We start from the raw sequence: 15249 nt of genomic DNA on the forward strand, positions 1-15249 counted from the left end.
TTTTTTTTACTCCCCATAAAAAAACATCTGTATATGACTATCATCAGCTTTTTAAACAGAAGCATATTTGGCCTTTCCCCAACTTTCAGCTGAAAAAGTAACAATATGGTAGACACTTCCCAATTACAATTTTGGCTATTTTGCTCTGCCAACAGGTCTTTTTATTGCTGTTTTAACATAATCACACAATATCAATGCCAATAGAATACCAAGCCAGATGCCAAATCAGTCTAGATTTAATATGTATTTTAAGATGATAATTTTAATCTTTGCACTGCTATTGCTGATGTATAGCTAGAAAAGTAAGATTAGTATTTGCTAAATAAAAAATATCTAGGCGTGTAAGAAACTGTCCAACTGTCTGCAGGAGTTCTGGCAAAATCTAGCTCTGTTTTGCATGCAACACATGGAGCAGAAGCAGTTCTCCAAGGTTGCAAATGGATGTGTTTCTCCACACAATCTTTAATTGTACAGCATGTGGGCAGGTTGTATAGTATCTTCTAGATCATCCAATCATTACTGGGCCTATAATGTATTAATTAAGTCAAGCTTTATATCATTTCAACAATCATGTTGGGTGAGGCTAGAAGATTCTTTAAATCATTAATGATGAAAGGTATTGCCTTATCATGCCTATCTATATACGATGTTTGTGTGAATGCATGAAAGGGACAAACACGTACATGGATGTGTAATCTGAGGATTTTTATCTGCATTAAAATGCTTATATACTCAGAAGCATCCTGATTTAACCTCCCATCTAAAATTCTTATAAAATTCACACTATAATAAAATATCCATCATTTCAAGATCAGAACCATTACAGGTACAAAGTCTTTAAGAAAAAGCATTTTTGAAATCTACCACATAGCATATCTGATAACAACTCATTTAATCTGGCTCTTGAAAATGCCATTCTGTATTTTCCAAAATATAAGTCATTCAAAAATTTAGGGAATTGTAATATATATCATCTATCTATCTATCTATCTATCTATCTATCTATCTATCTATCTATATATATATATATATATATATGTTGTATTTGTACTGATAAATAAATAAAGAGAGACTAGGATAGATCTATTTCGAGCTAATTAGCTCTCATCAGCTAGCCATACCCTTACTGGGATTAGAACCCGGGGTGTATATATCTTAGGCAGGAGTCTTAACCACTAAGCCACGGGTACTCTTCCTTATGGCTTAGTGGTTAAGACTCCTGCCTAAGATATATACACCCCGGGTTCTAATCCCAGTAAGGGTATGGCTAGCTGATGAGAGCTAATTAGCTCGAAATAGATCTATCCTAGTCTCTCTTTATTTATTTATCAGTACAAATACAACACAAATATAAAAGGCAACATTAAAAATAAAAATATGGTTTTCTGCCTGCATGGTCTTCTGTGATGAAGCCGAAGGACAGAAAGAGGGAGTGTGACCTTCCTCCCATATTTAGGCATACCAGGGGTTGTAACACAAATATATATTGGATATTATAATTTCCTTATAATATCCAAAGGATAACAGGTATTTTTTACTGTAACTATTATTGACAAAAAGAGAAATGCCATCATTTAATGCTTTCCTGATTTTGTATGAAAATGAATTTCACTGTCAATTCTCAACTCTATTTTATGCTATGATTGAATTAAAAAGGGAGGAGCATAAATTACTTAATTAAAAATTCCCATGCACATTCTTCAGGATATACCAAATAATATGTCACATTAAAAGAATAAGAGAGTATCCTAAAGTCAGGAAGCCAACAATGCAACAATAATTATCATTTATTTTGCTGAAGAACAGTAAGTGCAAATTTGCTACCTTAGCAACCAAACTCGCCAGCCATAAAATGAGAGAGGGAGATACAGATTGCAATTGAATTTTTAATTATGTTATAGATAGATAGTTAGATAGATAGATGGATGGATGGATGGATGGATGGATGTATGGATGGATGGATGGATGATACTGGTTTTGAAAATAAGACCTCCCCGGATAATAAGCCCAATCGGACTTTGGAGCACATGTGCTAAAATAAGCCCTCCCCTGAAAATAAGCCCTCCCTGAAAATATTGCAACACAGCAGCAGCCATAAGGTAACCACAAATAAACAATTCCATTTCAAGCCACCACTATTTTTAAATTATTAAAAGTTTTTGCACTTATACACCAATTATAATCAATGCTAGCTTATCAGGACCCAAAAAGCAAAAAGAAAGAAAGAAAAGTTAGACATGTCTAGATTATAGATCTGCAAAGCAAGAAAAAGAAGCTAAACACTTCTGAATTATAGGTCTGCAAATTAAAAGTTTAAGTTATGAAAGAACTATCAATAGGTTCTCAACCAAATTAAAATTTGCAATTGTTAAGGCTCATACTAGGCAACGCGATGTATCAAAACTCTTAACGTTACTTAGAGGAAAAGTTCACATAAAGCCACAACTAAGATCACTTGCATACAGAAGATCACTTTATTTCAGATGACCAACATCATGCCTATATTATAAATCATGGTGCCAAACTCACATCACCATGGCGACATCACGTGACGTATAGGGACATTTTACAGCTCATTCACCTGGAACCCACACTGTATATCGGACATTAACATGATTAAACGGATTCAGAGGTTTTTCACGAGAAGAGTACTCCACTCCTCTACCCACGAATTCCCTATGCTAACAGGCTTGAAATTTTGGGCTTGGACAATCTGGAACTGCGCTGTCTGGGGTCCGATCTAAGCATAGTACACAAAAATGTCTGCTACAATGTCTTGCCTGTCAATGACTTCTTCAGCTTCAACCACAATAACACATGGGCAAAAAATCAATACAAACCCAACCGCTTCCAACTCAATTGCAGAAAATATGACTTCAGTAACAGAGTGGCAACGCTTGGAATGCTCTATCTGATTCCATTGTCACAGCTTCAATCTCAAACTTTCCACCATGGACCTCACCCCATTTTTAAGAGATCCATAAAGGAAGCGTGCATAAGCGCACCAGTGTGCCTACTGTCCCTTCTTACTGTCCCCATTTATTTGTATTTACTTCCTTTGTTCATGTTTATGTTCATACTTATACTTGTTGTCTTGTACATGTTTGACAAAATAAATGAATGAATGAATGAATGAATGAATGAATGAATGAATGAATAAATAAATAAATAAATAAATAAATAAATAAATAAATAAATAAATAAATAAATCCCCCTTCACCAAACCGGGCATGGGCGTAGCCAGCCCATGACACATCCAGCCCACAGGACGGGAATTTAACAGCCCTGTTGTAGATAAATAGTCTTATTCTCTCACCTTTTCAAGCAAACAGAAATTTGGTCATATACTTCTGAACTTGACAATGGGAGACATCTGCTTAATATTTGCATAATCATTTTGAATCCTGCTTTGTTACTTCCACCCTTACACTAGCTCTCTTGTAGCAATTCTCAGCAAACAAAAATCTACATACTTTGAGCATGGAGACAAGTTATGGATGAAAAAGAAATAAATATGCTTATCAAAGTTCAGGAGAGCTCAACATTTAAGATGGATCGAAAGCATCAGAGATGACAAGACTGACATTGTACCAGATTGTATTTCTTTTCTATTTTCTCTGTTATGAAAAAAATATTAATCCAAAAGAGGCATAAGTAAAAAGTAGGAACAATACCTTAACAGATTGGATCAATACATTTACCTCTTTCTTCTTCCTTTCTTCTTCTTTCCTTTTTTTCTCCTCTCTTATTTGAGCTAATCTCTGTTTTTTACGTTCCAGCTCTGCTTTTAAGTCACTCTTATCTGACATGATGATTCACTGGTTAGGGAGTAAAAACAGAAAATATCAATGTTGGGAACCAAGAAAAAAGTAATTTTTTTTTACCTCCAAATATTTATAGGCATGTAGAGTAGGAAAAGGGGAAAGAGGGAAAGAGTTCTGGTATGATTGAAAGAATTCCATGATAATAGCCTAATTATATTGTGCAATGGTAAGCAAATATCCAATTGAGTAAATGCATTACCAAAACATTTGATTTTAAAAGACAATTTGATATTTTTTTCAGCACCCCGAATTTAAATACTGCCTAGCCCCTGTAAATCGAAAAACAATTTTCTTGAACAGCTATGACAGGGGTGTACAAGCTTTCCTACTTTGAGGATTACACATGGCTTGGCCAGTGGTTTGCAGAAGGTTTGCAAGAACATTCTCTAGAAGTTGAGATTGAATTGTAGTCCTCAGTGTCCCAAAAACTGCTCAGCTCTGTTTTACAAATACAATTTGCTTACTTTATTTAATCCAGGTTCTGAAACTGATCAATATTGACTCCCAAAGGTTAAAGGATTATCCATTGTTGCTATTATACATAGTACTATTAATTGAAGTAGTATTCATTCAATTATTTACACATAACAAATGGGGGAAATAAACGATTTGAAACACCATAAAGGGGATAATGATTCTAGTATCAGCTGTTGCTCTCCAATGATCCATATGTACAATTTCTAAACTTAGAACTACAAAATTCACAGGCAGGTATATTCTGAGAAATAACCAACTCCAATCTACATATTAATTTCAGAACCTCAATTTAGATTGGCACGAGTATAAATGTGAATGCAATTTTCTTATTACGAACAACTAATAGAAGCTAGCTTCTGAAATATAATTCCTCTCAACACACATTGCTTTCTCTTGGTAGATTGGTGAATTAATTGACTGATTATGTGCCACTGAATCAGTGTCGACTCAGAGTGACTACATAGATTTTCTTCATATTCCTCCACGTATGGTTTACCTGTAACTATATAGGCAATCAGTATTACTTGAGCTATGAAGAATTGTGTTTCTGACTAACTTCTCCCCCCCCCCCCAACTTGTAATTTAATTCCCACTTGGGTATGTTCTGACTTTAAAAAACAATCCAATTAGGTTTATTGGGGATTACTGTACTGTCACAATCACGTTACTTAACTATTAATTGCAGAGGGTGGGGGAGACAAGATTCAGGACAGGGAGAGGCTAAAAAGAAATAATAGTTTTAGGACTTCTAACAAGTAACAGCATTATTATTGATTTATGTCCAGCGCAGCTGAGCAAAGATTCCATCAAAGGCACCCAGAGCCCAAGGAAAGCATCAATTATGCTTACTTTTACACTCTGCAGCATTGTTCAAATACATGAACAGAGATTTGAAGCAATCAATGCACATGCTGCCAAAGGCTATTATCCAACAAGTCCAAGAGGAATTTAGTAAAGAACTTCTAATTTCTAGAATTGGGGGAGTTGGTATAACAGATTAAAAAAGGGTACAGTAATAATGGAGGATCTCTTTTTCCCCTCTGGTGACCATGGATATTTTTACACCAGGTTTTTATTGTGCAATTGCCATGCTTTATTCATGGAACCCAAAGCACCCAAAAGTAAGATAAAAACCAGTAGGTAGAAGCTTTACAGTAAGAGCCAAATCTAAAATAAGGAATTTCCTGACTGTAAGAGTAATGAAGCAATGAAGCCAGTAGACAGGCTGCAATGAAGCAGCCTGCCTAATGAAGTGGTATTTGCTTCATCACTGAAAGTTTTCAAGAATTAGATAATTATTTGTACAGACAATCTGAGAATTCCTGCACTTGGCAGAGGATTGAACTAAAAGACCAGCAAGATCCCTCTATGAAGCTATGATTTTATTGGTTGTTCAGACAATGTTATATAAATCATCTTCAGCTTACAACAGTTTGTTTAGTGACCGTTCAAAGTTACAACAGCACTGAGAAAAGTGACTTATGACTTTTTTTCACACTTACAACTATTGAAGCATCCCCATGGTCACATAGTCAAAATTCAGGTGCTTGGCAACTGGTCCATGTTTATGATGGTTGCAGTGTCCTGGGATCTTGTGATCACCTTTTGTAACCTTCTGACGAGCAAAGTCAATGGGGAAGTCAGATTCACTTAACAGCTTTGTTACTAACTTAACAACTGCAGTGATTCACTTAACAACTGTGTCAAAAAAGGTCGTAGCATGTGTAAAATTCACATAACAAATGTCTCATTTAGCAAAAATTTGGGGCTCAGTTGTGATCATAAGTCAAGGACCACCTTTATTCTACTTACTTCCATGTTTTTCTATTATTTACAAACAAGGAAATCTACAAATCTACTAGTATGAGAACAAAGAGTAGCCACACGTGTATCTTCTCCTTTTCCTGTTACTACTATATACACATTTTATTGTTATACCTCTCTTTCCCCCAAAGAATACACAGTCATCTCTCTAGAAATGATGTAACTCAGGGGTCCCTAACCCCTGGCCATGGAGTGCCCCATGCCACCACTTGTACAAATGGAGCTGCATGTACATGCTTGCCCCATACTCAGGCAAAACCAACCCCTCTTTCTCCCCCTGCACCAGTCCACAAAGCCAGAAAGGTTGGGGAACTCTGATCTAATTCATTTGTTGTTAATTTAGATGTTGCATTTTAATTGTTGTGCTTTCATAATTTATGGTTTTTATGAATTTTAAATGTTAGTCGTACAGTGGAACTTATTTGTAAGACATATAAATGACATAAAATAAAATACAAATCTTGAAGGTGTTGGATATATTTTCTGATCTTTAAGTAGCCAGAAAAATACTGCTGTAATAAACATGCTGACATTATAATCAGAATACTATACTCAGTTCTAAGGTTTCTAGGACTAAGTTCAGTTCAGAGTTCTACACTGCAAAATGAATAGGGTCTTGTTTCACTCAAGCTAGCCTTTCCCCTAAGATTGGGGTAAAATGAATTGGGGGTTGTTTTTTTTTTTTTTGAGTTTATAACACAGTTCTTGTGTGTTCCCCATCTCAAATGGGAAAACTCTTCATCCGTTTTTGGCAAATGTCATAGGAGGAAGCTCTAGAGCACGGGTGTCAAACTTGCAATGTCACATTGCTGTCACATGACATCTCGTTTTTTTTCCATTCGCACAGCTAGAGTGGGCGTGGTCTGTACGTGATGCATTCAGCCTGCAGGCTGTCAGTTTGACATTCCTGCTCTAGAGGGTACATAAAAGGAATATGAAGTCTATAAGGACTCTTGATGTCTCAGCTTTCTCTCATCTCTTATAAAAGATACATTGCGCTTACAATAAAACATCCCAGTACAGACTTGCCCCCTATGTATATAATTAACTTTTCACAAAATCAGACCTATTCAGGCTGATGGGGTAGGGATGGGACCATTTCAACTATTTAAGTAAGCCTCTCACACTTGAACAACTAAGCTATAAAGAATAATAACCAAAATCAAATCTCAATACTAGATTATTGCAATTCTTTTTTTTAACTTCTATTGAACTTTGCCAATCTAATAGTTAGCTTTTTCGTGTAGGTACTCAAAAGAAGATGCCAAAAATTAGCTGATTTTTCAAACGGAAGCAAAAAGTGATCAACATAAAGCTTGCCTGGAATGCACATTCAAAGCACTTAAACAAACTTTCTATGCACAATTATCCAGACACTGCATTTTTTTCTGTCATTAGTAAAGTCATCTGCTTTTCTCCATATACAGAAAGGGGAACGGAAATAACTAAAGCATTTTCCCTCAAGCAAAATAATACCACACTTTTTAAATATCTTTTTTAATAAAATTAGAAAAACAATGTAATTTTTATAATTACCATTTGAAAGGGTTAGAGATATAAGCAAATTATAAGAATAAATAATTTTATAAATATAAATGTTTTAGTGTTTCTAAAATTTTAGATAATATAGTATTAAAATGTCAATCCTTTCAAAGTTTATTCCCCCCCCTCCCCCGGGAATATTTTGTGAATTGCATTGAGCATCCTTTCGTTGACAGACTTTTTTTTATAGAGTGGTAGAATATAAAAGTTGCAAAAAGGTTGATTTAACATTTCTCTAACCCCCACTCCCCCAATCTGCTACTTACAGATAACTTGGCAAAATCTAACTGATTTTCGCTGTGATGGCCTACATATATTATTTTATGCCTTCCCAACACATAAAAATAAAATAGGCTTCCTCACCACTGAAAGAGTGTCTTATTAATGAAGGCACAGAAAAAGATCCTGCAAATGTTAATATGAAAGGGGAAAGCCTCTCTTTTTTGTAGGCATTTCTAAAACCTATTTTTATTGAACATGGGCTGCAGATTCTGAGGATTAGAATCCCAGCTCTTCTGGAAAGTGCTAGATCCAGGAGGCTGATTCATGCAATGTAGAAAGAAAATGTGCAGACATAGTATGAGGAACATATCCAACTGAGAAATAGCTTGAGATATTGTTTAGTAGGCCTTAATACCCTAATATTTGCACATAAGAATCAAACTGGCAACATTTTAAAAATGTATCTGGTTACTTTTTTCTGCAGAATCACTGAGTTTTTAATATTGGAAGGGATCCTAAAAATCATGTAGAACAACGTCTGCCTTGATGCAGGCAACTTGCAAATGCAACATGTCCAGTAGATGGTTGCCTGCTTTAATACTTTCAGAGAATGAAAAGCAAATGTCTCTCTAGGGCATCAGCTTCACTTTCACACAGCTTTTAATCCGTATTCTAATATTTAGCTGAAATCTAGCTGAGCAGTTCCAACCATTACCTCTAGCCTTATTATATACAGCAACAGAAAATGATCTGCTGAATCCTCCACAATGACCAGTCCTTTATCACAAAATATTAAAAAACAGAAGGAATCAGGAAATCTTACTAGATGACATACCAAATACCCCAAAGGTATTTAAAAAACCCCATCATTTGCCTCAAATTTAAAAAGGCATCATAATGAACAAGTGAAACAATTATAAAGCTTTAATTCAGATAACATGCATTATTCAATATTTTCAGAAACATTTCATAGGAAAACAGTTAACATATTTTAGTCTCCTTAGCTCATATATGCAAATGTCAATTAATATAATAAATTAAATGTGTACCACTTACCTCGAAGTAAGTGCTACTTAAGTAAATGTGAATTTCTTGCTTCTACCCAATACAGAAAAAAGCTATGAAAGCTGCTGAATGTTTTGTTATTTTAATGGAAAATTATATCTTAATGAATATTTTCTCAGTTGATATTCTACCAGTGGGTTGATATTTAAATCCCCATAATCCTACTAAGGAACCTTTTACTATGCTCACTACTGAACTACGACAGTAGTTGAGGTCCAGGACAACCAAAAGCAGGTGGTTTCTTTTATATTACAAATTACTTTATATGCACAAAAGGGAACACCTGGGATCCCATCCTTGCAAGAAGCAAAGCTTATAGGAGGCCAAGACCGTAGGAAAACCTTGCCTCTGGAGATGTGCCTAGCACCTTCCTCTTTGGTCTTCTATGAGATAGAAAAGACACCATTTAAAAAAAGAAAGGCAATTGGAGACTGGTTGCTATGGAATATTTGGGTGACTGGGAGGCCATATTTATTTCTTATTTGTTGTTAAACCACCAGGTGTTGTCAGTACCAGGCAATCCAGAAACACTTGCAAAAATAAGTATGTAAATAAAGACAAATATCCCAAACAAATTGATATCTTTTGATTACTCAGTAGGTTACCCTTTTTCCCTATTTGGATTATTCTCTTTCCTATTAGAAGAAACCAGATCCTTCTCTACAAATGTTTATTTATCTTAGCAACTTTAAGATGTGCATACTTCAACTGGCGACTGGGGAATTGTGGGAATTGAAGTCCGCACATCTTAAAGCTGCAGAGATGGGGAAGAACTGCTCTACAGAGTAGTATTTTATTTCCTTCTATTCCCAAGTACCGATGGTAAATTAATGGGTCTCCTCTATGGGAAGCTGGAATGCAGAATGGCTAGCAGCATGATCGGATCTGACCAAACCATCAAGTCCGCAAACCCGGAGATCCTGCACCAGCTTCAGATACTAACCTAGGGAATGCCCACATCATTTTCTTCGGGAAGACACTCCCACTTCAGAGGCAGACTTTTAATGCCAATGTATTTCATATTTTGCAACCAGTTCTAATTCTCCTCCTCCTGGGATGGGAACCGGGAAGGGGGAAGCGCGCGCGTAATAAATGCATTCAAATAATAATAATAATAATAATAATTCACGAGCCACCAGCTGAAGCCTTCAAAACCACCTTGGGAGTCCAGACTTACAGTCACGAACCGCATTTAGGTTAACTGCGGCATATACCTTCCCTCCCAGTCGCTATCTAGGCAGGTCCAACCCGGGGATGGGGGGTGGGGGAGAAACAATTCAAGCGCATCTTCCTCCGGGGCTTGTAGGACAGAAAAAAGGGCGGGATGAGGAAGGGGAGATAGGAAGTAAGAGCAGGACATCACCCATAGTTAGGCTAATTCAACCCGGTGGCAGGGTTGGAATTACCTTTGCGAAAGGATTTGCCGTAGGCTGTCTTGCTGCTTTTAGGCAGTTTCTAGAGAGCGAGCGGAGGAAGGCTGCGGGCTAGGTGGCACCGGTTGTTACCGCGGGAAAGATGCTTGGTTGGCTTCTCTTTGCCACCGATAGCAGAGATTCTGTTAGCTGCTGCGACGACCGCCTCTTCCAGAAATGTGCTGGCTCACGCCGGCCAGACTCCGCCCCGCAGCGGCCGCTTCTCTCCCACCTCTGTTCTGGCTCAGACGGCACTGCCTCCTCCCAGACCTTTCGATTCTAGGTCAGAGAAGGCTACGCTAAAGCAGTCTGCACCTATCCATAGGCCAGTAGGGAAGTGGGCTCCAGCCTTGGATCTATGGGCGTAATGTCTGCAGGAAGAAAAGAGCTTTCTGGAATTAAGAGTTACACATTTAACAGCATTTAAAGGCAAACAGCTTGGATCATCCCCAAATTTCCTTGATTCATCCTTGTAATTGGTGGTGTTCTACATACAGGTAGTCCTCAATTTACAACAGTTCATTTAGTGACCGTTCAGTTACGGCACTGAAAAAAGTGATTTATGGCCATTTTTCACACTTGTGACCATTGAAGTATCCCCACAGTCATATCAAAATTCAGATGGTTGGCAAGTGGTTCGTATTTATGATGGTTGCAGTGTCCGAGGGTCATGTGATCAGCTTTTGTGACCTTCTGACAAGCAAAGTCAATGGAGAATTCAGATACACTTAACAACCGTGTTACTAATTTAATAAATGCAATGATTCACTTAAATGTGGCAAAAATGGGGCAAACTTGCTTAATGTTTCGCTTAGCAACCTATTCCACAGGTAGCTCTGGAGTGTTTATTCAATGTACTGTCTCTTTTTCTTAATATATTGCTACCAGACATTCTATAGCAATGTAAACTAAAAACATAAGATCTCTTCATGCCATTGTACTGTTCAGACATTAAAAACCTTCTTTTAAGCCAACCCAACATCATTTTAACTACCATTAACCTCAAAAAGCTGAGAATCCTACAAGTCCATCAGTGCTTTCTTCAACAGATTAAATTTGTAGGCATTACAGTTGCTGATTCAACAGCAGCACACCTATTTGATTGGCATAGAATCATAGATCAATAATTACTGAAATCATTAAAGTATATAAATCTGCTATAATATACTCCAGGCATGCATAAAAGTTTTGTTAAAAACTGATTGATTGTACTGAATATTGATATGGATTTATGCTACCTATGACTTTAAGGTATTCATATAGATTGTGCAAGGTGATTTTATTATTGTATATTTGGCTTAGCAGTTGATTTTACTTCTGGGTCCTAATAAACGTAATTAGTGTCCTTTGTTATCCATGTAAGCAGTAATAACCAGTAAGCTGGTTCATTTTGGGTGATCTTGAAAAATTAAGCAAGGGGAAGCGGGGCTTGATGTTGCAACGACACGACATGCAATCTTGGGGCTCCAGGATTGCTGTTGATATCTCTATTCCTGGACAGTCCTTTTGGACCTAAACTGTTCTGCTTTTCATATCAAATCGCATATTTTAAATTCACCTATATTCATGTTAAAATTATTATTATTATTATTATTATTATTATTATTATTATTATTATTATTATTATTATTATTATTATTATTATTATTATTATGTATATCACAATTATTATATCTCAACCTTAATTTGACTATAATTGTTTTTACATCCTTTTATACATAATATTCAAAATCTAGAATAGGATTATATGATAACATTCCATTAAATCATCCTAAAATCATCCAATGACAATACATATTTATAACATATTCTAGATAAAACTTTTAAACCTCCTCTCATAATCTCCATGTGTTGTTTATATAAAATTTCATATTATCAAACTAATATATCTATATGTATTGTTATCATTATTAATCATTATTTAACTATAGCTATTGTCGCTTCATTTTATACATACTACTAGTAAACTAAATTTAGCTTAATTTTTTATTATACATTTTCATTGCATCAACCTATATCTTTCCAGTAATAGTACGATCTTATATCTCTTGCCATTTGTAGCATTAATGTTCTAGTTACTTTCTTAATAAATCTTGTTTAAACTTCTCTTGGCAACATGTTATTCCTTTCGTATCTCATAAAAGCTTGAAACCCAACATCTGTTCTTTCCATCAGTTTATCTTTGGTTATCGCTAGTGCTTCTGTCAATATTTCTCTCCTTATCTCCATCAATTTCTCTCTCTTTTCTTCTTCTGTGCTTTGAAGTCTGGGGTAGAGTTCCAATCCATCTATCTCCTCTTTCCATATTCCACTCTTGCCATTACCAACCACGCTCACTTTGTTGTCAGTATCCACAGTTTTCTTATCTCTTTGCTCATTTTTTTCTTCCATCTTTTAAACTCTGTCCTCCACTTTCTTCATTTGGTAAACATCTTCAGTTTCTCCATCAGATTTTTCTGTTTTATATTCCATATTCTCAAATCTCTTTTCAATTCTCTCTGTCACAACTAATAGATTTTGAATTTCAAACATAATCATTTGCAATGTTACAGTTTCTTTTTCCTGCTGAGCCATTCTTTCAATTTTGCAGACACTGCCACTATAGGGTTCAAGGCTATTTTAATAAACTTCAAACAGGTTATTTATTATCTTTCAAGTCAAAGTGTTGTCTTCCCTCCAATAGCTAGTGATAGAACTTCCAAAAGGCACCTGTATAAACAACTTGTGCTCTTCCTACTATTACTGTCAGTAAACGAACTGAAAGAACCTTGAATCTCAAGTGATCAGAGAAAGAAGAAAAAACAATGTATCCAGCCTCCAGCCTCTAAGTGGCAGTGTAACTGCTTTTCCTCCTGTTGTTACAATCCTCTTTATAATCCTTCTTATCTTCTTTATATTCCAAGCTTAAGAAAGAAAGAAAACTTAAATGGAGATCAAAAACAATCAAATCAATCAAACCAAGCATTATAAAAAAGAAGGAGAATTTTAATCCATAGGTATAAGCAAAAGTGAAAAAAGAAGAAGAAAGAATTAATCCATTCAGTTTAAAAATAAATTCCACAAAAATTCCATCCGTGAAGAAAAAAAAAAGAAACTGGATAACATACTAATGCAGATCAATCTCGCCGCCTACAGTCTTCTGTCTTCAATCTTAGCTTAACTTAAATTTTTTTCTTGGGTAGTTTCTTCCTCTAATAATAAAATTTCCTCACCAATTTGACACACTTTCTCTTTCCACTTTCTTCCTGTTCTGGAACTGTCCCAACTTCAGCAGCTTCATTAGCTGCGTTTCTGTTGCCAGAAAAAAAGGGCTATTCCTGGATCTTTCAAGGACTTTGTGGTGTCCCTGAGATCAGCAGGAAGTGCCCTTCTCAATCACCATCTCTGCGGGACGGTTTAGGTCCAAATGGACCGTCCAGCGGCAAAAATTCAACTGCGATCTCGGAGCACCAAGATCGTACATCGTGCCATCGCGACATCAGCTCTCCTCTCCAAGTATCTCTTCTTTTTATAATCCATCTATCTAAACAAAAACATAAATCATGTTCATTTTTTTGGTTTCCCCCCAAAAAAGTCCTTAAGTTATATAAGAATTATGAATAAATGGTAGTTTTAACGGGTCTTATCTGGCCATCCCAGCACCCATGAGATCACATGATCAGAATCTGGGTGCTTTGCAACAAATTCACACTTATGACAGATTGGCAAGCATGACCATTTGCAACCTTCCCTACCAGCTTTAAGTGGCAGGGGTAAGTTTCTGTCCCAGAGCCACTCTCTGTTTGTATTTACCATTCATGCACCTCCATGAAACCTTCCCAATCCATATCACACCTCTGCACTCTGCCCAACCCATGTGGCTCCTCCTTTTAAAACCTTTTTTGTCATGGTTGTTAAGTGAGTCACTGTAGTTGTTAAGTGAATCATGTGATTGTTCAGTGAATCCAGCTCCCTCCATTAATTTTGCCAGTAGGAAGTCAGCTGGGAAGGTCACAAATGGTGATCAATGAACCTGCAACTATTGTAAATGCATGCTGGTTCCCAGCACCTAAATTTTGATCACATGACCATGGGGATGCTGCAATAAGTATGAAAACAGCCATGAGTCACCTTTTTCAGTGCCGTTGTAACTTTGAACTGTCACTAAAATGAATACTTGTAAATCAAGGATTACCTTTACAAGAAAGACTATTGACTGTCATACCATTCCCACAGTCACCTGATCGCAATCCAGTTACTTGGCAACAGGCTTATGTTTGCAATGGTTATAACATGTTGTGATCATGTGATTGCAATCTCTGATCTTCCCAGCCAGCTTCTGACAAGCAAACTCAATTAGAGAAGCCAGATTTGCTTAAGAATTGTGTGATTCACATAATAGCCTCATACCTCACTGAACGCTTGTGGTAATTTGCTTAACAACAGCAGTAAAATTAGATGTAAAATCTGGTCTGGTCATGATGAAAATTGACTTAATGACAGTATAATTTAATGACCAAAATTCCAGGCCCAATTGTGTTTGTAAGTCAAATACTGCTTATAGAAACAGCAGCCAGGATAAAAACAGTGTCATCCATCACAAATTAACATAACCAATATGCAGGCTTAGCCATGCCTCCTGATCGCCATGCCTGGTGACAAAATGAGATCTTATGAATGACTAATAGGCTCAAAAGCCAGTCTAATTTCTGGGGATATTATATTCCAAAGGATAAGCACCAAAAACCTAATGACAGAGCAAGGGCCGACTTTCTCCTCTCCAATCTACAAGCTGAAAAGATTAGGACACTAAAATAGGAAAATCTTTTTATGACCATAAACATTTATTAAAACGAATGGAATCATTATCAATCATGAGGAGAAAAATAATCAGACTCCTTCTA

The 15249-nt window shown here is 36.3% G+C and overlaps 1 protein-coding gene across 2 annotated transcripts in view; it reads right to left on the reverse strand.

Moving 5' to 3' along the window:
- DYNC1I1 (dynein cytoplasmic 1 intermediate chain 1) overlaps positions 1 to 10565 on the reverse strand; it is a 215259-nt gene extending 204694 nt beyond the window's left edge. The window contains exons 1-2 of one of the 2 annotated variants that reach the window (XM_081932257.1): positions 10361 to 10565; positions 3702 to 3818 (exon numbers count right to left, since the gene is read on the reverse strand). In XM_081932257.1, the coding sequence (XP_081788383.1) occupies positions 3702 to 3809 (108 nt within the window). In that variant the 5' untranslated portion in view covers positions 3810 to 3818; positions 10361 to 10565. Of the gene's footprint in view, positions 1 to 3701; positions 3819 to 8945; positions 9194 to 10360 lie in introns of those variants that run through there. The other variant, XM_081932256.1, reaches the window with a different exon arrangement.
- Between the last annotated feature and the right edge of the window lie 4684 nt (positions 10566 to 15249).

Source organism: Natrix helvetica, assembly GCF_964273705.1.
Source record: "Natrix helvetica genome assembly, chromosome: Z".
Lineage (NCBI taxonomy): Eukaryota > Metazoa > Chordata > Lepidosauria > Squamata > Natricidae > Natrix > Natrix helvetica.